General features: G+C 34.8%; 3 protein-coding genes across 7 annotated transcripts; 2 read left to right on the top strand and 1 right to left on the bottom strand.

The window, feature by feature from the left end:
* Positions 1–2,647: 2,647 nt before the first annotated feature.
* LOC103573401 (protein penguin) lies at positions 2,648–5,000 on the top strand. The gene is made up of 2 exons (XM_008552477.2): positions 2,648–2,844; positions 2,933–5,000. Exon 2 carries the CDS (start codon positions 2,937–2,939, stop codon positions 4,794–4,796), a length of 1,860 nt encoding a protein of 619 aa, XP_008550699.2. The 5' UTR covers positions 2,648–2,844; positions 2,933–2,936; the 3' UTR covers positions 4,797–5,000.
* Positions 5,001–5,101: 101 nt separating this feature from the next.
* On the bottom strand, positions 5,102–11,768 carry LOC103580354 (proteasome adapter and scaffold protein ECM29). Of its 2 annotated transcripts, XM_053742656.1 has the most exons (5): positions 11,252–11,768; positions 11,009–11,140; positions 10,522–10,769; positions 10,319–10,437; positions 5,102–10,231 (listed from the first exon to the last, which is right to left on the bottom strand). In XM_053742656.1, exons 2-5 carry the CDS (start codon positions 11,031–11,033, stop codon positions 5,155–5,157), a joined length of 5,469 nt encoding a protein of 1,822 aa, XP_053598631.1. In that variant the 5' UTR covers positions 11,034–11,140; positions 11,252–11,768; the 3' UTR covers positions 5,102–5,154. The 2 variants fall into 2 exon arrangements, with proteins under 2 accessions (XP_053598631.1, XP_008560300.1); XM_008562078.3 differs by having other exon boundaries at positions 11,009–11,768.
* LOC103573379 (glycogen debranching enzyme) lies at positions 11,020–18,785 on the top strand. Of its 4 annotated transcripts, none has more exons than XM_008552449.3 (5): positions 11,020–11,102; positions 11,696–11,773; positions 13,449–13,572; positions 14,098–14,287; positions 14,362–18,785. In XM_008552449.3, exons 3-5 carry the CDS (start codon positions 13,464–13,466, stop codon positions 18,782–18,784), a joined length of 4,722 nt encoding a protein of 1,573 aa, XP_008550671.1. In that variant the 5' UTR covers positions 11,020–11,102; positions 11,696–11,773; positions 13,449–13,463; the 3' UTR covers position 18,785. The 4 variants fall into 4 exon arrangements, with proteins under 4 accessions (XP_008550671.1, XP_008550672.1, XP_008550670.1 ...); XM_008552448.3 differs by lacking the exons at positions 11,020–11,102; positions 11,696–11,773 and adding exons at positions 11,828–11,866; positions 12,839–12,971; XM_008552450.3 differs by lacking the exons at positions 11,020–11,102; positions 11,696–11,773 and adding an exon at positions 11,782–11,866.
* The last annotated feature ends 1,519 nt before the right edge of the window (positions 18,786–20,304 follow it).

The raw sequence follows: 20,304 nt of genomic DNA, 5'->3' as shown, positions 1-20,304 counted from the left end.
AAATATAAAAAATTTTAATAATTACAATACATAGTTACAAAATTTTGAATCACTTTTTTTTTCTTTTATTTTATCCTTTGAAACAAAAAAAGTCATTGATACGGTTTATGACTTATACTAAATGACTCAGAACGGAACGAGATGATATTTTTTTTTTTACATGACGATTGGTTTCGTATTTCAAGCGATCAGCATATCTACTTGGTCATCAAGCTAAGCGACACTCTTTATTCTTTATATTTTCTATACATATACATATACTACATACATATATGTATATATATTGTTAATAATAACAAAAAAATAATATAATTACAAGTTATAAAACTTGATCATGTATATTTTATATAAATTTAATTATGTATACAATAAACGTAACATCAAAAGTTCCGAAATATATTTTTGGCGTTCAAAAATAAGTAATCTTTTGATTAATAATTAATCTTGTTTAATTGTCATGAAAAACAAAAAACAAACTTTATTCTTATAACTTTTCAATTAATAAATATTACTCAATATTCAACTAATTAATTTTGTTAAACTATAATTTCAAAGACACAATTACTTATGTACACAATCACTCGAATTTAAAATTAAACTATACGAAATAGTCCAATGTTTAATTTAAATAAATAAATAATTTAATTATTAGTTTTACAATTAAAACTTCAATGAAAAAAAAGTGAAAGCAATTTATTTAATTTGTAGAAGCATTTAACAAAAAAATCCGCGTGATAAATTTTTTCCCGCTCTAAATAATTTTTATTTTTAATTCATAAGGCGAAAAATTTCTGGCTCCAAAAATTCTTTTTTTTTTGTGTATCTATTAGTGATTTAAATTTAATAAATGAATTAAAATATCTGCCATAGTTTTAGCAGTTTTAATAATTAGGACTTTTACCTTAAAAATTAAATATCCAGACATTTAAGAATTAATTTTAAATCCGGAAGTTTTGAAAATACAAACCGGAAAGTTTACAATTTAAACTCAAAACAAATAAATGACAGTAAAAGTATGTGTATGTATAGGTATATATATTTAAAAACAATATAAGAATAAGTAGCGAGAGCTATTTAATAATTGTTGATCGTACGTTGTTGGTTTTATTAACAACAAATATCGCAATGTTGGTAAAAACATAACGATCTATTGTTACTTCTGTACAATACTATAATACTGTTTTATAAAACGATGGTTCAATTGTTCAATTGTTTCTACAATCATTTAAACCCATTATTATTGATGTGAGATCTACTATTACTACCGACTAATTCATTAATCATTTATCCTTCAATCAACTTTCCTCACTTTATCATTTTTTATTACTTATTTTCAAATAACCAACAGTAAATTCAGTCAACCGATAATTCTTAAATTGTTTAAAGTGAGCTATTAAAAATTTTTATGCTTTTGGTAAATGAAAGAAAGTATTCTCTGGTATCTGTTGTATCACAACATACATTATTATTATTTTTTTCAAGTGCCATCAGTCTAAAATATTTAGTTCGAGTAAATATCCGTAACGGTTACAGTGTAACCAGACGTCTATATATGGCAGTTTTAATTTTTGAAAGAGTCATAAATTATATAAATTGTAACTGGTGTCAAGTATTTCTTTCTTAACGAAATTTAAGCTCCCAAACTCGAGAGTTGAGGGTTACTTTAAATTTTTTTATATATTTTTATGACAATAGTTCTTTGGTTTTATATTTTACTGTGAAACTTGACCTGAAAAATAAAAAAAAAATGTTTCCTTTCACCATTTTCACACATGTTGCAATCATGTTTTAAAATAAATATTACTTACAACACAAAGAATTATAATTTCTGTCTTAATTTGAATTTTGACACTAATTTGTTAGTAAAGAGAATTAATTTGCTAGATATTTGTTACTTTCAGTTTAATAAAAATATAAAGGATTTTATTTAATCACTCAAATATAACCAATCAATGACATGCGATATTATTTCTATCGAAATTTTCAATTTTGTGTCGCTTTCAGATGTCACAAAACTACAAGTGTAAGTATAGCTGACATTCAGAAATTTTTTAAATTTTATTATGTCAATTAATTAATTTATTTGAAATTTATAAATTGTCTCATATCTGCTACATTCGCCCTCATTACGAATATTAATTTTTTTTTGTAAAATCTTCCATATTCATAAAATATAAAATTACATTATTCGAATTCTGTATATTTTCAAGTCTATATTAATATTTTTTAAATTTTTTAAGTATGAGAATTAAAGTTCATTAATAATTAACCGAAGAGAAGGCCAATAATTGGTACCTTTGTTAATAATTAAGTCTTAGTTTATATCAATTAATTTAAAAAATCAATATCATATATACTATATATATATCATATATACACATATTTATTATACCCACAATAAGTAACATCATTTCCTGTCGATAATTTATCTTCCCGCCTTTTCTAGGGAATTTAAATATTTGAATTTAAAAATAAAATTCCCTATTTTTAATAATAATAACTTTTATTTATTATTTATTAATTATTAATTAACTTGATTAAATTTTTATCAAAATCAAGTATTGAAATTAATTAAATTAATGTCTATTTTAATTACAATGAAATATATAATTTGATTTTTTTTAAGCAGTGGTAGCACTGATTTTATAACCACTCATACAGACATGGCTCCCACGTGTTTTGATTTAATTCATTTGATAATCAGTAATTAAAGGTTATTAAAAATATATTTAATTATTTTAAACTTAATAAATAAATTAATTCGAATCCATAAATAAATAATATATTTATATATTAAAATAAATAAGATTTTTAAAAACTTGATTCAATTTTTAAATTAAATTGGTAAGTACAGGTTAATTTAAACATCAATTTTATTGAAGACTAATTATAAATTTAAATAATTACATTAAAGTATAAATAATTTTTTTAGAAAAATGAAACGCAAAGAAGTATTTGACGCCTCGGCATTTGTACCTAAAGAAAAAGTTAAAAAACTAAAACCAGCTGGAGCTGACGACTCTGATAAAAATTCATCAAAACCTAAACCAAAATCAGAAGTTAACAAGTCATCAAAATTCAGCAAACCATCAAAATCTCCATCAAAATATGAAAAGAACGTTCCCGAAGAGTCCACTGAAAAACCCGATTGGAAAGTAATAAAAAAAGAACGCAAAGAATTGCGTGCAAAACGTAAGTGCAAAAAATTAAGTAATATTTATGAAGTGTCAGTGCAGGGAAAATTAATAAGCGAGACAATGCGTCGCAAAAATTGCCCTCAAGAAGAGCGCGCTCAGTTGTGTCAGAAACTCTTCAAATTATTTGAAGGCAACTTCAACAAATTGGTCTTCTCCCACGATATTTCTCGCGTGATTCAAATGCTGATTAGATTCTGCGACCCCCAGATGCTGGACTCCATTGCCACTGAATTGAAACCCTCGTTCCTCAACATGTTGCAGTCAAAGTACGCAAGGAATTGTATTAAGAAATTTTTCAAATACGGAACCGATAAAATACGCAACGAAATATTCGCTGCCTGTCAGGGCCACGTTGTCCAGCTGCTGAGTCACTCCGTGGCATCGCCAATCATGGACTACATTCTGTATAAAAAAAATAAACAGGACAAGCACAAGAGGTGCTGGGCTACTGAGCAAATCAGAAACACATTCAGACAAGAATTTTACGGCAACATGTACAAAAATTCAAAAGACGCCAATATTAAGTCTTTAGCGGACGTCTTCGCCAAGGCGACCGATATGAAATCAGCGACACTGTCAGCTGTTAAAATAAATCTCACTAAAGTATTGAACAAGAATCCCAACTCATTGCTGATACAATCAATACTCGCTGAGTATCTGTCACTATGTGAGCCAGAAGATCGCAGCGAGTTCATATCGATGCTTAAAAATTCAATTGTCGGGTTGACGGCGACTAAGGACGGAACCAAAGTCGCTATGGTCTGCATGTGGCATGGAACTGCCAAGGAACGTAAGTCAATGTTGAAGGCAATCAAAGATCATGTAAAAGACATTGCTACTTCAGAGCACGGTTACTTGTTCTTACTTTCAATGCTAGATTCTGTTGATGACACAGTATTAGTCAAGAAAATATTTATTCCTGAATTTTTAACCAACTTGCAAGAAATAGTAGCGAGTGAACATGGAAAGAAGGTCGTGCTGTACTTGGTAGCACGCAGAGACACCCATCACTTCCACCCGACTTTGATAAATCTGCTGAGCGAGGGCGATAATAATTTGACAAGCAAAAAACCAGCCGAGATAAGAGCTAAAGAATTACTTGAAGCTGTAATTGATCCTCTGCTGGAGTCAATCGCTGGTGATGTTACCAGCTGGTTGGCTGATGGTCCAGCCATGTTGGTAACTCAGGCTGTCTTGAAAGCTGGACACGGAGAAAAATTAATCGACGCTTTCAATGCAATTGCCGCGTTTTTAATAAACGAGGAATCGGTTCTTCAGCATGAGGGCACTGATATCAAAGCTATTGAACACCCGGGCTTGCACCAGGTGCTAAAAAAACTTATTGTTGCTGACAAACTGTTGATTGAAAAGTCTGAAACAACTTTTGGTGATTTACTGATACAGAAACTCGATGACAAAATAATAAAGCAGTGGATTGATTTAAATCGTGCCTGTTTCCTGATTGTTTTTCTCCTGGAAAATGAGCGCGAGTCAGCTGTCAATGAGCTCAAGATAAAATTAAAATCTCTTGTACCTTCATTAAAAAATACAAAACACCAAGGCGCTGATGTTTTGCTTAAAAAAATGAAAAATAAATAATTTTAAACATATAAATAAACATTATTTGTTTACATTTTTTTATTGTAAATTATAAGTGTCTTAATTATCAATTAATTATTAATTAACAATTATGGCGGTATGTCAACTCAATTAATTAATTAATTAATTAATAAACTAACTAATTAATTAATAATTAACTGTACATGTTTGTTGTAAATAAATATAATTATCCAAACAAAATAATTAATAGTGTAAAGTAGATATTATAAAATTCATTTAAATCGTTGTAAACAAAGTACAATAATGATTATTGACATAAAGTCAAATAAAAAATTAATTAATTAATTTCTAAAAAAAAACCCAATGACTTTATGTCAATAAATGCAATCGACATAATTTATAATTTAAAAATAGCTTTTATGTCAACAACACGTGTCCGTATTTCCGGCTGATTGTCTGAAGCCAATTCGTTGCTCAGCAACTGACAGAATAATTTTTTTAGCGACTCAAGTTGTTTATCATTACCGCTATCAATCAATTTTTTCGACAGCACCAGGATAATATTGAGCGCTTCTTTTCTTATTCTCGTGTACTTTGATATGCCAATAGATATTTTCAATATCTGGTACAAGGTTTCACAGATAGTATTTAGTTTAGCAGCATCATTCTTTGACAGTTCGCTGTAATTAAGTTGTAAAAATATAAGTTTCTCGACAAAGTGAGTGAGCGTTGTCATGATAGCGACTTGAATGGCTCTAGTGCTGCTGGAAAGAGTGTCATGACAGTGAGCTATTATTTGCAAACAATATTTATCTTGAGTATCTTTACTGGAGCGAGATGAAGGCCAAGCTTTGCCGAGTGCCTCATAAACAGTTTCCTGTAATTTCATCTGGTCTTCTCGCTTCTTGGTCATCTCTTCGCTGGTTTTTTCAATTTTTTCGTCGTCGTCATCATCGTCTGCATTTTTCGTTGACATCTTTATCAATATTTCCTGGGCGATGTCGTATAGCTGGGTGAATCTGTCTATTTCTAACTCATGAAGGACATCCGCGAACGCTTTCAACGCATGTCTGCGATACTCAATATTGTCTTTCTTGCTTTCTTTGTACAGAGCATCGATCACTGAAGTTGTGAGAGCAGGGTCTTTGCTCAGAGCTTCTTTGCTGTGGCAGGCAAGAGTTGCTAGAGCAAGAACTAGTCTCTCCTTTCCATTCCATGTGCGTCCTTGCAATCCGGTGATTAAAATTTTCAGTAGGCCGTTTCTCGCTTCGTCTTCCATCGATGACCCGACTTTTACAGCGACTGTTGACACGGCATTTGCTGCCTGAGCTTTGGTGGTCCAGGATGCTGACTCCAGTGCACGATTTAGAGTACTGATGATTAAATTCAAATTCTGCTTTACTGTCGTCTCAGTCCCATGAGCAATTTCACCCCACAAATCAGTCCACAACTCCACGGTTTCTTTGTTAGCTGGTACTTTTATCGCGTGCATCGCAAAGAAAGTCAGCGGTATCACGATGTCAGAAAACTTCTTCAGCACTTCATGGTTGTGATTATTTATAGACTGTAGTGTCTGCCCAATAGCTAGACGTATTGCATCGTCTTCGCGTTCGTTATACCACGTGTTCAAAGTATTGAATATTTTTTCAATGCTGGAATCTTTAGCGGAGCCAATAATGTGTCCGATAGTAACAGCATTTGTTTTACGCACAGTTGCGTTACGATCAGTTAATCCATTCATCAAAGCGCTGCATAGTTTTCCAGCGTACGGCTGCAATTCTTGTTTCATTTGTAGGCTCAGTAATATCAGAAAGTGACTTATTGATACCTTTGAGCCCAGACCAATGCTTGATTTAATTAATTCAATAACTTTTGGCATCAGTTCTTGCAGAATAGCTGCATCTATGTACTGGGTGCACTTGCGTACAGTCTCAGTAGCATGATGGGTCTTTGCTTCGTTGGATCTCACACGATCTAGAGCCTCTTGGATTTCAGCCTGTGCGCTGTATTTGGTACTCATGTACACAAGACCTTCATGTTCCATGTCGGTGGCTGTCAATAGCGCAGGAATCAGATTAACTAATGAAGGTTTCAATAAAACACCAGCTGTTGATACTAATTGCGAAACTGTTTGCAGTGACAGCGCACGAATTGGTTTTACGTTATGTAAAATTCCAGTCTCCAAGAAAATTGGTAGCACTGACTGCAGAACTCGCTCGCCAGACTTTCCGTGATTTGGATCGCATTCACGTATGCAGACTTTGCTCAACAGTCGGGCCGTGTTGGTCGCACTGTTACGCGTGTCCTCGTGAATGTCATCCATCACGCGGAACAATTGTTTCCACAACTCTGGAGCATGCTTGGCGTAATCTATCGGGGCGTTTGATTTAAACAGATCCGAGAGTGCAAGACAGCAGCTCATTCTTACTCGCCAGTGATTGTGAGTCAAATTAGACTTCAAATCATTTATTATTTCATCATGATACTGCTCCAGAGCTTTTGATGTCGAGGGCACAATGTCATGCCAAATGTTGGACATGCTCTGCTGGATTTTAGGAGTCGGGTCGAACTGATAGCGATACAATTTAGGAATAATGCTGGGCAAATATTTATTCAGTTCGTCTTTAGCGACTGATGCGATAGCGGAGAACCCAAAGGCGGCTCCTTTCTTGGAGGTCCACACCGCATTATGATTAGCCAACTGCAAGAAATTATAAATGAGATCCGGTTTGTTTAAATCTGATGCCAACGAACATATTTCTTTGTAAGTTGTTATCGTTCCGCCGGTTGGCGCTTTCCCCAGCTGGCCTTCCTCAAATAATTTAGTGTCAGGCGTAACTTGCTGGACTGCGCGACGTCCCTCAGTCAACTGGTTCATCAAATTAGACACCAGGTCATCGCGACCAGTCTTCTCACTCGTATTGTAGACTAGACAAATCCCCTTGGACGCAACATCCTGCACGATGTCATTATTTTCAGACAGAAAGTCGGAAAACGCGTTCTGTATACTAGGAAGCCGCTCGATCACATGCTGGCGCTTGTCATTGTGACGTAAGATTGACAGCAGCCATATGCAGATTGCTTGACGTGAGTTAGGATGCGGCTCGCTGGCTAATTTTAACAATTGATCCAGTAAAAATACCAAGAAATTATCGCTCTCTTGCGAATAGTTTTGATTATGCTCATCAGCGGGCGTTGTCCAAATATCCCGGGCTTCTTTGGAGGCCGGTCCCTGAACACAGAGCACCAGAGCCTCGGCTATTGAGAAATGTATTCCTACGTCTTTAGTTTCCTTTGCGTAGCCAATGAATTTTTCAATAATTAATTTAGTATGAGGAAAAATTTCTCCAATGCAAAGTTGTCCCAGTGACTGGATTGCATTCTCTTTTATTTTACTATTCATCTTTGCGTTAAGTAGTATGGCAAACAAATTATCAACAATCTTCTTTTTACTCAAAACATTTTCGTCATCGCTGGTAGATATCAGCGGTAACGGAAATACTTTTCCAATTATACCGATTCCTTGAGTAGCCGCATCGGCAAGTAAAACAGTAGTACTAGTTAAAAAGGAACATATTGTCTGTACAATATCGTTGTAAATTTTCCACTTCAATAAATTTTCAACCGGCTCACTGAGTTTCCGTACCGTCAACTTACGCTCTATCATATGCGACAATGCCAGCAATGAGCCGTGTTGTGTTTCCAGAGTTTTATTTTTAGTTGAATTAATAAATTCAGTCGCTTGTAATTCAAATTCATCATTACTACTATTGAATTCCATTACAATAGCATTTATTTTAGCCGCCAATTCACGTACTTCGGCTTTGGTTGACGTCAGTAATGAACGAATCCAAGGTAACTCTTTGACAAAGTAACTAGTCATTGACTGAGGAACAGTTCCGGCAATTTCCAGCAGCGCGACAAGAGGAATTTTATCAGCAGTGGCGTGGCACAGAGTAGTTATGAGCTCGATGTAATTATCAAGATACTTTTTATCTTCGGCAACAAGTTCCTTTAGATACTTAGCAATTGTAGGAGTGTGTTGACACGGATGGTTTTCAATCGATCCTTCGCGAAATGGAATACGCGCACTCCTAGCCAAACACAGTCGCAAATAATTTATAATTTCATTGAAGGTCGTTACATTGTAAGGTAACACATGACTTCCGATTGAAAATTTGGTGTTAGAATTAATGCGTGTCTGTGTGTTCTGATTGACGTAGACAATCATCTCTGGGAAATTAGGGAGCTGGTATTCCTTAGCGTCGGCTTTGTATCGTTCATTGCGATGGGCTGTACCGTAAAGCGCTTTGGTGGCATCTGCTGATACCTCATTCTTGTCATCACCGCAAGCTATTAGCAGGAGATAGCGAGAGGGCGCATGATCTGCTGGAAAAATAGTCGCCACGTAGTGGACGGCAACTGATCTGACACTAGGCTCTTCGGATTCGATGTACGTCGAGAGTAATGCGGTCATTGTAGAAATACCGCACTCGTCGGTACGGTTTAAAACGAATGCCGAGGACATTGCTATCAAGGCATCGCGGACTGTGCGCCTCATGTCGGCATCTGTTGACGTCAGGGCTTTGAAAAATTGCTGCACTAGACTCGAATCTTTGTTGACTAGCGACGGAATTCGCTGCCCGAGTTGTCCGATTATTGTGTAAGCTATCGCGATGTGCTCTGGCTCACCCTCGGATATCAACTTTACCATCCCGTTGAGGATAACTCCGGCGACGCGGGACAGAGACCCGAAGCTACACTGCTGGACCATATTGAGCGTAAAGTCAAGAGCCAATGTCTTGAGTTTCTTGTTTGTATTATTACCGTACAAGGAATCAAACACCACTTGTATACTCGGTGGTATTATGAACCCGGCCTTGGTAACACGACACAGATACTGCAGCAGCTTCAAACGTATCCTCGTGTTCGCCGCATGACGTTTCATTTCTGGCTTAACGTCCTTCTGGGTTCCTAATGCGCTCGTACCCAAAAATAAAGTATACAGCGGCAGTGCCAATTGCATCGATGACCAATCTAGAGTACTAACTATTTTTTTCAACTCGACGTCCGCCAAATTAGCTACGCTGAACCGTGTGTCTGCTGCGGCGACAATCAAGTGGATTAAAATATCTGACTCGGGAAAGAAACCACCTGCGAGAAATTTAACGATTCCCAGTTTTACTTGCTCTAGCTTTTCGGCAACTGGCGGATTTTCTCCAATTACGCGCTTGAATGCGTACTCGCTCAGACCCGGGGGCACTGGGTACTGCGACCAGTCTATCGGCTGCCCAGGATCCCGGCTCTCAGCTTGACCCACAGATCCGTACGGCAGAAGTAACATGTCCAGCATAAAATTAATCAGTTGTTTTGCTACGTATGGTTTGTCTTGCAGACCCAGAAGAGCTGCACGTTTCTCGGCACTCAGTGGTATCTCAAGATTACCCAATGCTGGCATTATCATCAGTAATAAGCTATAAATTATTATTTATAATTATTCAATGCTTTCGTAAGTATAATTAATTATAATATAAATAATTAATTAATTATAATAATGATACCTGTCTTGATGTGATAGTGGCTTTCCTTCAATAGCATTTAAAACACTAGGTATTAATTCTGATTGTTTTTTCATTTCCATCCTTGGGTAACCAAGTTTGATATAAATTATTGTAAAGTTCTAATAAAGAAAAAAAGAAAATAATATTTAGCCTTTTACTCAACAGATGTTCAGATAAATAAATAAAAAAATGAGCAATCTTACGATGACAAAAGAACTAGCAGCTGGATCTTGATATTGAAGCAGCAAAGCTTCCACAGGAAGCTGAACTTTGGGGCGACTTTTAACACGTCTATTGATATGTATCAAAAGACCCATTACTTTTTTCCTAACACCTTCCTGCGGACTTGACAATTTAAGCAAAACCGGTGGCAAAAATTTGCACACCGACGCCTGGAGCTGCTCATCAGTATCAGCATTTCCTAAACACAGAAAAACTCGCTCCAAGAGCACTGCAACAAATTCAATATTTATTTTATTATTTTTTTTGTCTACTTCTAATTATTATTCATATTAATTATGACTATCATTATCGCTCCAATTAATGGTAATAATTTTATTTATTTATTTTAAATGTATTTATTTATTAATGTCGATTGATGAAACTGGACTGTTTGGTATATATTTATATTTATATGTAACTAAATAATAATTGGGGTAATAATGATATTATTTTAATAAAATTTCTTACTTAATTCGTCAGTTGCTGCTGCCATTTTGAAACTACGTAAGCGAGTATGTCGAATCCTGTTCACTGTGCACGACAAAGACACTCTGAATGACTAGTAACTATTTTATTTCATGTTTTCTATTTAATTATTATCTTTAAAAAATATGTTAACAAATAAATAGTTACCTACATATATTTATATATATACAGATATTAATGAATTAATAACTTATAATAATTAAAATAATTTTTATTTATTTTTACCATAAAACTTTTTATTTGAATTAAAATTTTTTAAAATTATTCGCAGACAAGTTCACTATCTTTAAATTTAAAACTTTTAATATTTTAATTAATTATTCTTATAATTATTAATGAAAAATTAAAATTCCTGGGTGAAATTTAGTGACCAGGTTATGTTATCGTGAAAAATATATGATGTATGATATGTATATGTGTAAGCAAATATATAAATAAATAAGTGATGATTGGCTAATTTCAAAAACACACATGATTTCGCGCGTAAATAATTCGGCCAATTGTCTGGAGGAAATTTTTATTTTAAATCCCCACTAGATCGATGTTATCATATATTATATATATGTGGGGTATATGTAGGTGTTACTTATTTGTATGACCTTTGTAATGATTCCCAAAAAAATTTAGAGGTCATTAGAGATAGAAATGTTTAATTATATTTTACAACAGCGAGCTGTGAAGAAAAAAACTGAGTTCATCAGTCAGCGAGTGTCCACTTAAGACGCATGTGAATATTTTGTGATTTAGGTGATTATTGATAATTATTTTATTGTATTCATTTATCATTAGTTAGTCTATACAGTTGGGTACTGACAGTAGTCTATAGTCTGCACGTTTATTGTATGTATTTAGTTTTAATAATTATTTCTTTATTTTCGTTTGGCTTAGTACCAAAAACATATGTTCTGTATTTACTTATTTTTATATTTAAAACTAACTCTATTAACGTTCATTTATATTTTATTATTATTTAACATATTTCCATTTACGAAAATTGTTTTTTTTTATTTTTTACTATTGCAATATTTAATAACAATTTTGATTTAAATTTAAATGTTGGTTTTAGAGATTGGTAATTTGCTTTATATATTTATTGGAGTACGAAATTTTTATCTAAAATCATTTAAAATAAATTTGTTATGTTTTATTTTTACTTTTAGTCATAAAAAGTTATGAAATATCTTTTGAAATTTTTTTTTTTTACGTACAATTGTTTTGAAAAATTTTATTTTACTAGATTTCAGGTCAAAAAAAATTACTATTTATAGTTTTAAATTCCATTAAATTTTTATTTATCGGACAATTCAAAAAAATATACAAATTTTTAATTTTACTTTGATCATAAATAAAATAAAAATAAGTTTTACTCCATTTAAATTTATTTGTTACTTCAAAAATTATTACGAAATATATTTGAATTTAATTTGCTTTCAAACTTTCTAATTCCATGGCCAAATTTATTTCCCTGCATCTTTTCAAATTGATGTATTTTTTTTATTTCAAATTCCTACTAATTAAAATAAAAATTCCAAGAAATAATATCGATGACAAATAATATTCCACAGTTTAATTTCCACAATAACCCCTTAATTGTTTGTCAATGTAAGATAGCAACTCTAATCACTTATTATTATTATTTCTATTATTGTATTATCATAATTAATAACATTAACAGTAACTCTTAATAAAAACATTGATATGGTAATCAAAAATAACGACAGTATATATTATTTATACTAAAGAAATAAGATAAGAACCGAGTGTACCAGCTGATACTCATTAGCTTGATAATTAATAAATAACTTATACCAGCTTTTAAAGTTCAATGGGCGAAGTGATTGGCTTTGGCTTTATTTGGAAACCCCTTGAGATGTTTGTGGACAAGATTGTTTATTTATTTCGGAAAATATGTCAATGGAATTACCTGAAATTTATCTGGTCCCATGTAAGTCTACACTGCCCTGTAATTATGATATTTATTATGACAAGTTAACTTTATACTTATTGTCTGTACAATTTAACGTGATACACAAAAAAATATATCATACAGAAATACAAGAAAGACAGAGATGAAGGCAGTAGCAAAGTATAATATTTTTTTTATTACATATTATTTAATCCAGTAAATCTAGTCGTTTTTATAAAAACTCTCGAGCTGGAACAAGAGATACTAAATATATATACACATCTATGTATTTATATATCTTATTACATATATTATGCATGATACATGTTAATCCTTTTGTTGTACTAACTTATATTAACTCTCTACTCTTTATTTAAACTAGTTTATTTTATTTCTTCTTCACGTAAGCACCTTCTTCTTAAGCTTCTTCTTCTTCTTTTTCTTGTTATTTTAGTACTCGTTTAAAATTTTTAATTATAAATAACTAATCACTAATTTATTTATTTACTTTTACAGGCACCAGCTGATACGATGGCTAACACTGAAAATAATATTGATGATACGTGTGAAGATGATGTGAGAATTTTGACGCTAAATAAAGGAGAGCATCAGGATGGAATTTTGTTTAGAGTTAAAAAAGGTAAAATATAAATAAATACCGACTTGCTCGTCAGCGAACTTCTTCTAGATTTTGTACAAATAATTTTTTATTATTTTCTGTTACTAATTGTTAAGGGTAGAAGTAGCATATTTGCGACCCCTGTTCCATTTGTGGGCATTTAAAACTTTATTTTAGTTAATGAAAAAGTATAAAATAAAATTTATGGTGCAACAAAGTCATAAAAGTATCTCTGTACAGATTTTTAAAATTAATTATGTCATTGTGTCTTTTGCAAATTATGTTATTTTAATTTTTCAAGAGTTGAAAACTGGCCCAAAAGTCGTACCTCTACCTTATATAGTCTGAGCTTAGTATATCTTTATTTAAAATTTTTAAACTAAATTAATTATTTTTATTATTTAAATTCATTTATAAGATTTACTATTTTTAAATATTATTGGTTTTGATCTTCTGTAAAATTTTTAAAATTGGATCAGGAGGTTTGCTCGTTAGAAGGTTTATATATTCAATTAATAATTAAAAATAATAATTATTTATTTAAAGGATGGCAAGTAGAATTCCGTCTTGGGCCATCACTATTTGGTAGATCTGTTGATATATTTACCAACCATCCTTTAACGGATGATAAAAAATTTGATAGACATACTTACTATCAACTAAGATGGGTAAATGATGCTGCTGTTGTGAGGGTTTCTTTCGCTGGATCATTTCATTATTATATTACTGATGCAAAGTAAGATTATATATATTTTTTATTTATTACTGATTATTTTATTTTTTATTTATTTATTTTTTTTTTTTTTTTAGAGAGAAGAATGAAATAAAACCATTGGCTTCAGGGTACGTTTTAGTAGAACCAGAACTACGAATTGGTAAAGATAAAAAATTGCCTTTAGATTGTATACAATGTCAGACAGTTTTGTCAAAATGTCTGGGCGTGTTTTCGAGCTGGCGGGAAAAATTATTGGTATCAAACAAATCAGGCTACAATATGATACATTTTACCCCGATACAAGAGCTGGGAGGTTCTAAATCGGCGTACAGTTTGAGTGATCAGTTGAAACTCAATCCTGGGTTCAATGACAGCAAAGATAAACCAGTGACGTTTGATGATGTGGAAAATTTGATGAGCGAATTGAGGAATGAGATAAATGTATTGTCGATTTGCGATATTGTACTCAACCATACGGCTAACGAGAGTTCTTTTTTGGTTGGGCATCCGGAGTGTACATACAATTGTTTAAACTGCCCGCACTTACGTCCGGCATATCTTCTCGACGCCGCGCTGTTTGAATTGACGGTGCAGGTAGCGGCTGAGGAATGGGAGTTCAAAGGTATTCCTAGTGTTGTCGAGACTGAGGATCATTTAAATTCGATCCGTCATGCGCTACATACACATTTTCTACCGTTGGTTAAAATTCACGAACTTTTCACGTTGGATATTGATCAAGTCGTTGGCGAATTTTTAAATTTAGCGCGTACTCAAATGCCTCAGGAACCTGATCAGCAGTCTTCGAATAAAGAAAATACGATTAAAATAATTCAAGATCCTCAGTACCGTCGATTGAAAGCTTCAGTTGATATGAAATTAGCGTTACGTATTTACAATATTTACAGACAAGATTGTTTTGATGAAGAAACGCGTTTGAAACGCTGCGCTGAAGAGTTTCGTAAAACAATCCAAGCGCTAAATGAAGCGATAGTTACTGAAATACAAAATCATTTGAATGCTGCTGTAGAGAATACCATCGCCGGAATACGTTACTTCCGCGTCCAAGAAGATGGGCCCAGACTGAAAGAAGTCAGCGCAAGAAATCCGCTGACCGCGCGGTATTTTACAGACTACGGATCACCTCAGTCATTAATTGAACGTGAAACGATAATGTACTCAGACAATGGCTGCTACTTGATGGCACACAATGGCTGGGTAATGAACAGCGACCCATTAAAAAATTTTGCCGACCGCGATTCAAATGTTTACTTGCGTAGGGAATTAATCGCTTGGGGAGACAGCGTCAAATTACGCTACGGCGATAAGCCTGAAGACAGTCCATTCCTTTGGAAGCATATGACTGAGTATGTTGAGCAAACAGCCAGGATTTTTGACGGAGTAAGACTGGATAATTGTCACTCTACTCCTATTCCAGTTGCTGAGTACATGTTGGATGCAGCACGACGCGTCCGACCGGACTTGTACGTCGTCGCGGAGCTCTTTACTAATTCTGATCAGAAGGACAACATATTTGTCAATAGATTGGGTATCACTTCATTGATACGCGAGGCGATGTCCGCGTGGGACAGTCATGAAGAGGGACGTTTGATTTATCGGTACGGCGGCGAACCCGTGGGAGCTTTCTTTCAATCAAAGCAGCGTCCACTAGCACCTGGTATTGCGCATGCACTTTTTATGGACCAAACCCATGACAACCCGAGTCCCATTGAAAAGCGAAGTGTTTTTGATCTATTGCCCTCGGCGGCTTTGGTCAGCATGGCTTGCTGTGCTAGTGGTAGCAATCGCGGGTACGATGAGTTAGTGCCCCATCACATTCATGTTGTTGATGAAAACAGAGAGTACACAGCTTGGAATGAAACCGAAGCAACTAATAGTAATGCTAAATATGTTGGAAGCATGACGGGTATAATTGCTGCTAAAAGAGCTTTCAATAATTTACATTACGCTCTAGGTAATGAAGGATTTTCTCAGGTATTCGTTGACCAAATGGACCCGGACATTGTCGCAGTCACGCGGCATTCACCAAAGACACATGAGACTGTTGTATTGGTTGCGTTCACGGCTTTTCATCATCCAGATTCAAATGCTACTGATTTACGAAGACATGTCAGGCCGTTAAGAGTTGAAGGAGTCGTAGAAGAAATTATTTTTGAAGCACGCTTAGTCTACAGAAGTGATAAAAATGAGTCGCCATTTAAATTCCCTGATAAACATATCAAAGATGGTGATTACATCAACGGCCTAATGAATTACGCAGTTGATGTTCGCGAGCATATACAGATTCCCGACTCTAAAATAGTCGAAAAAGGAGAATCGGGAGATTTAAAAATAACGCAATTGAATTTCGTCAACTTCCAACCGGGTTCCGTCATCGCTATTCGCGTGTTGCTGCACTCTAACATAAAACCAGCGTTTGCTAAATTAAATCAAGTAATTTACTCAGTTACTCTGGAGGCTAAATCCCCGGAATCAGAGCTCCAGGCGATTATTGCTCGCATGACTCTACCGGATATGAACAAAGCGCTGTTTTGCTGCGACCAAGAAGAACGCGAAGAAACCGCCGATCACTTTGGAGTCTACAATATCCCTGCATACGGTCCACTAGTTTACGCGGGACTCCAAGGTGTTATTTCGCTTCTCGCAGAAATACGCCCTAACAATGATCTAGGTCATCCTTTGTGTGTAAATTTACGCGAAGGCAACTGGCTGATTGATTACATATGGCAGCGTTTGAAGAATTATGAAGGAACACTGGAGCTGAGCAAGTGGTTCGAGCAAGCAGCTGAACCATTCAAATTAATCCCACGTTATCTAGTCCCCAGTTACTTTGATGTACTTGTCGTTAATGTTTATATGATGCTGCTAGATCGCTGTTACTCATTAATGCCACCATTTGTACAAGACGGCAGCACTTTTGTCAAATTGTTGTCTCTAAGTTCCATACAAGTCAGCGGTATTGTAAAATCGGCTCAATTGCCTGAGCTGTCACCGAACTTATCACCACCGCGGCCAAAATCAATTGACAAAGAAGGCAATAAAGTACAAATGTGTACTACAATATCCGCAGGATTACCTCATTTCGCGGTTGGCTACATGAGAAACTGGGGTCGCGACACTTTTATCGCGCTACGGGGTATTTTATTGCTGACCGGACGACATGAAGAGGCTAGATTCATTATTTTAGGGTTTGCTGGTACTCTAAGACACGGTTTGATTCCCAATCTATTAGACTCTGGTGTCAATCCAAGATTCAATTGTCGCGACGCCGTATGGTGGTGGCTGTACACTATCAAGTGTTACGTAGAACAAGTACCAGATGGTGTTAAAATTTTGTCGGATAAAGTTTCAAGACTGTTTCCTACTGACGACTCACCGGCATTACCTGCCGGTAAAGTGGACCAGCCACTGCACGATATCATCCAAGAAGCCTTGACTGTTCACTTCCAGGGACTGTGTTTCCGCGAAAGAAATGCCGGTAAACAAATAGACGAACATATGACAGACAGGGGTTTTAATAACCAAATCGGCGTGCACCCAGAAACTGGATTTATTTTTGGAGGCAATGATGCAAATTGTGGCACGTGGATGGACAAAATGGGCTCGTCTGAGAAAGCAGGCAACAAAGGAAAACCCGCGACACCGCGAGATGGTTCAGCTGTCGAAATAGTTGGACTGAGTAAAGCCGCGCTGTCATTTTTCGCGGAACTGTATAAACAAAATTTGTTTCCTTATGGCAGCGTTCAAAGACGGAATCGCGATGGTACGAGTACTACTTGGAGCTACAAGCAGTGGGCTGATCGTATTACCGATAACTTTGAAAAGTATTTTTACGTAAACGAAGTACCAACTGAAGGTGAAATGAACCCTGAGTTGATTCACCGAAGAGGAATTTACAAAGACAGCCATGGAGCAACTCAACCCTGGGCTAATTATCAATTGAGGCCTAATTTCCCAGTCGCGATGGTCGCCGCACCCGAGATGTTTAACCCGCAGCACGCGTGGACCGCGCTGCAGTCAGCGGAAAAAATTCTTCTAGGCCCATTGGGGATGAAAACTCTTGACCCCGCAGACTGGGCTTACGACGGCAACTACGACAACTCGAACGATTCAACAGACACTAAACTGGCCCACGGATGGAATTATCACCAGGGTCCCGAGTGGCTCTGGCCCATTGGCTTTTTCTTGCGCGCACGTTTGCACTTCGCCCCTCTCGTCGGCGGTGATGAGGAACTGGCTCGCACTATCCAATCAACTGAAGCGATTATCTCGAAACATTTAGTCGAAGCTTCCTCTAATCACTGGAGAGGCCTACCGGAGTTGACAAACAAAGACGGAGCCTATTGCCGCGATAGCTGTCGCAGCCAAGCTTGGAGCGCGTCTGCGATTATTGAAGTTTTAGATGAAATAAATAAACTAAAATCACGTCATCCTCAACTGCAATTGCAATCGCAATCGCAGTCACAGTCCCAATCAAATCCACTAAATAAATTAAACTGATATAATTTTGCGTGTGTTCACCATCGACACTTACATTTAGAGTTTTTAAAGCTAGAAAACATGCACGATAGTAGTTCTCATGAACAAGCTGGTTTATGTTTAGACAATAGCGATGCTCAATCATTTGTTGATGTTCATGTCGCACCTGGAGGGAAGACACACGCATATTTTGATAATAATAATTATAGTTTTAATAGCAATAATAATAACAATAATTATATTGATACTTTTGACAGTAAAGTAGATGATTTAAATAGTGGAATTAATTTTAAAGTCACTAGTGAAGAAATGACGTTGGGTAGAGGAAAATCTTTCGTGTCTTCGCCTTCATTAAATCATAAATCTATTGATATTGATAATGATAATAATGATGATGACGATAATAGAGCTATGATTATTGAAGAAAGAAAATCACTAGCTGATTACTTTGGCGACAATGCTGGTCAAGTGGCTCCAATGTATGACAAAGACGGAGAAAAAAAGAGTGAGTCGAAAAATAATATCACGGATTATTATGAAAGATACAGCGTCGAAACGGCTAAAATACTAATAAACACATTATTTTTACCTAGTCAAAAAATTTGTCAGTACTGTGCGAATGCTAAAAATAATTCGGTCGTGTACAGCGACCGGTTGATTTACAAAAAAAAATCACTAGATGCAAAACTCGTTAATTATCATTACCAATTTTATACAAACCAGTTACTTTTATATGACGATAATTTGTTAATTAATGATAATAATCAAGATTACATGCCGATATTTAACGTCAGCAAAACAAATCACTCTGGATTGTGTTATTCCCAAGTTGACAAACGTGATATCTTCAATTACAAAACACTTGGGCCGAGTATTTTACTACTCGACACTGGAAAAATTGATAATTATTTAAACACAAATACTGATTACTATCATCGTCAGATGATTGCCAGCTGCTGCAGAGTATCACGTAACGTTATTTTCAAGCCTAAGGTATTTCAGAATATAAATTATCAGTTTAAATTAATTAATGATGGGGATAATGAAGCCAAAGATGTGGATTGCGATGAGGAAATTCAGTACTGGATGGACTTTAATGAAGACGCAAGACTTTTGAATACGAAAAATAATAATAATAGTACTAATGATATGTTTAATTTATCGGCAGCACGATTGCACAATCATAGAGCTAGTTTATTGATGCTTGAACCGATTCTGATTATGCCTGATTTTACGGAACCAAGACGCTCTGACAAAAATCGCATCACCCACTCAGAACACGTTAAAATTGTGAGGATCGTTATTGCTTATACACTTTCATTTTTTTTATTAGCTATTGTTACTTTTTATATCGTTTATTTTGCTTAAGACGATTCATTATTTTATATTTTCGCTCTCGAGTAAACGAACAATTCTTCCGATTTTGCGCTTAACAATAAATGAAAACTTTCGCGTTTTTTTATGAAATAGAAAATTTTTAAAAAACTAACGTGATAGAGAATTTTTATCTGAGAAAAATACTGGATACAAATATATGAAAT

This window comes from Microplitis demolitor, chromosome 1 (genome assembly GCF_026212275.2).
Source record: "Microplitis demolitor isolate Queensland-Clemson2020A chromosome 1, iyMicDemo2.1a, whole genome shotgun sequence".
NCBI classification, from domain to species: Eukaryota; Metazoa; Arthropoda; class Insecta; order Hymenoptera; family Braconidae; genus Microplitis; species Microplitis demolitor.
This window is presented reverse-complemented; position numbering and strand designations above follow the sequence as displayed.

Coding starts and splice junctions, on each gene's coding strand:
- LOC103580354 (XM_008562078.3), bottom strand. CDS start 11,033: ATGGCAGCAGCAACTGACGAATTAA. Junction 10,770..11,008: donor AGCAGCAACTGACGAATTAA/GTAAGAAATTTT, acceptor AATTTGTTGCAG/TGCTCTTGGAGCGAGTTTTT. Junction 10,232..10,318: donor CCACTATCACATCAAGACAG/GTATCATTATTA, acceptor AATAATTTATAG/CTTATTACTGATGATAATGC.
- LOC103573379 (XM_008552448.3), top strand. CDS start 12,852: ATGGGCGAAGTGATTGGCTTTGGCTTTATTTGGAAACCCCTTGAGATG. Junction 13,573..14,097: donor TTTGTTTAGAGTTAAAAAAG/GTAAAATATAAA, acceptor ATTTATTTAAAG/GATGGCAAGTAGAATTCCGT. Junction 14,288..14,361: donor TATTATATTACTGATGCAAA/GTAAGATTATAT, acceptor TTTTTTTTTTAG/AGAGAAGAATGAAATAAAAC.
- LOC103573401 (XM_008552477.2), top strand. CDS start 2,937: ATGAAACGCAAAGAAGTATTTGACGCCTCGGCATTTGTACCTAAAGAA.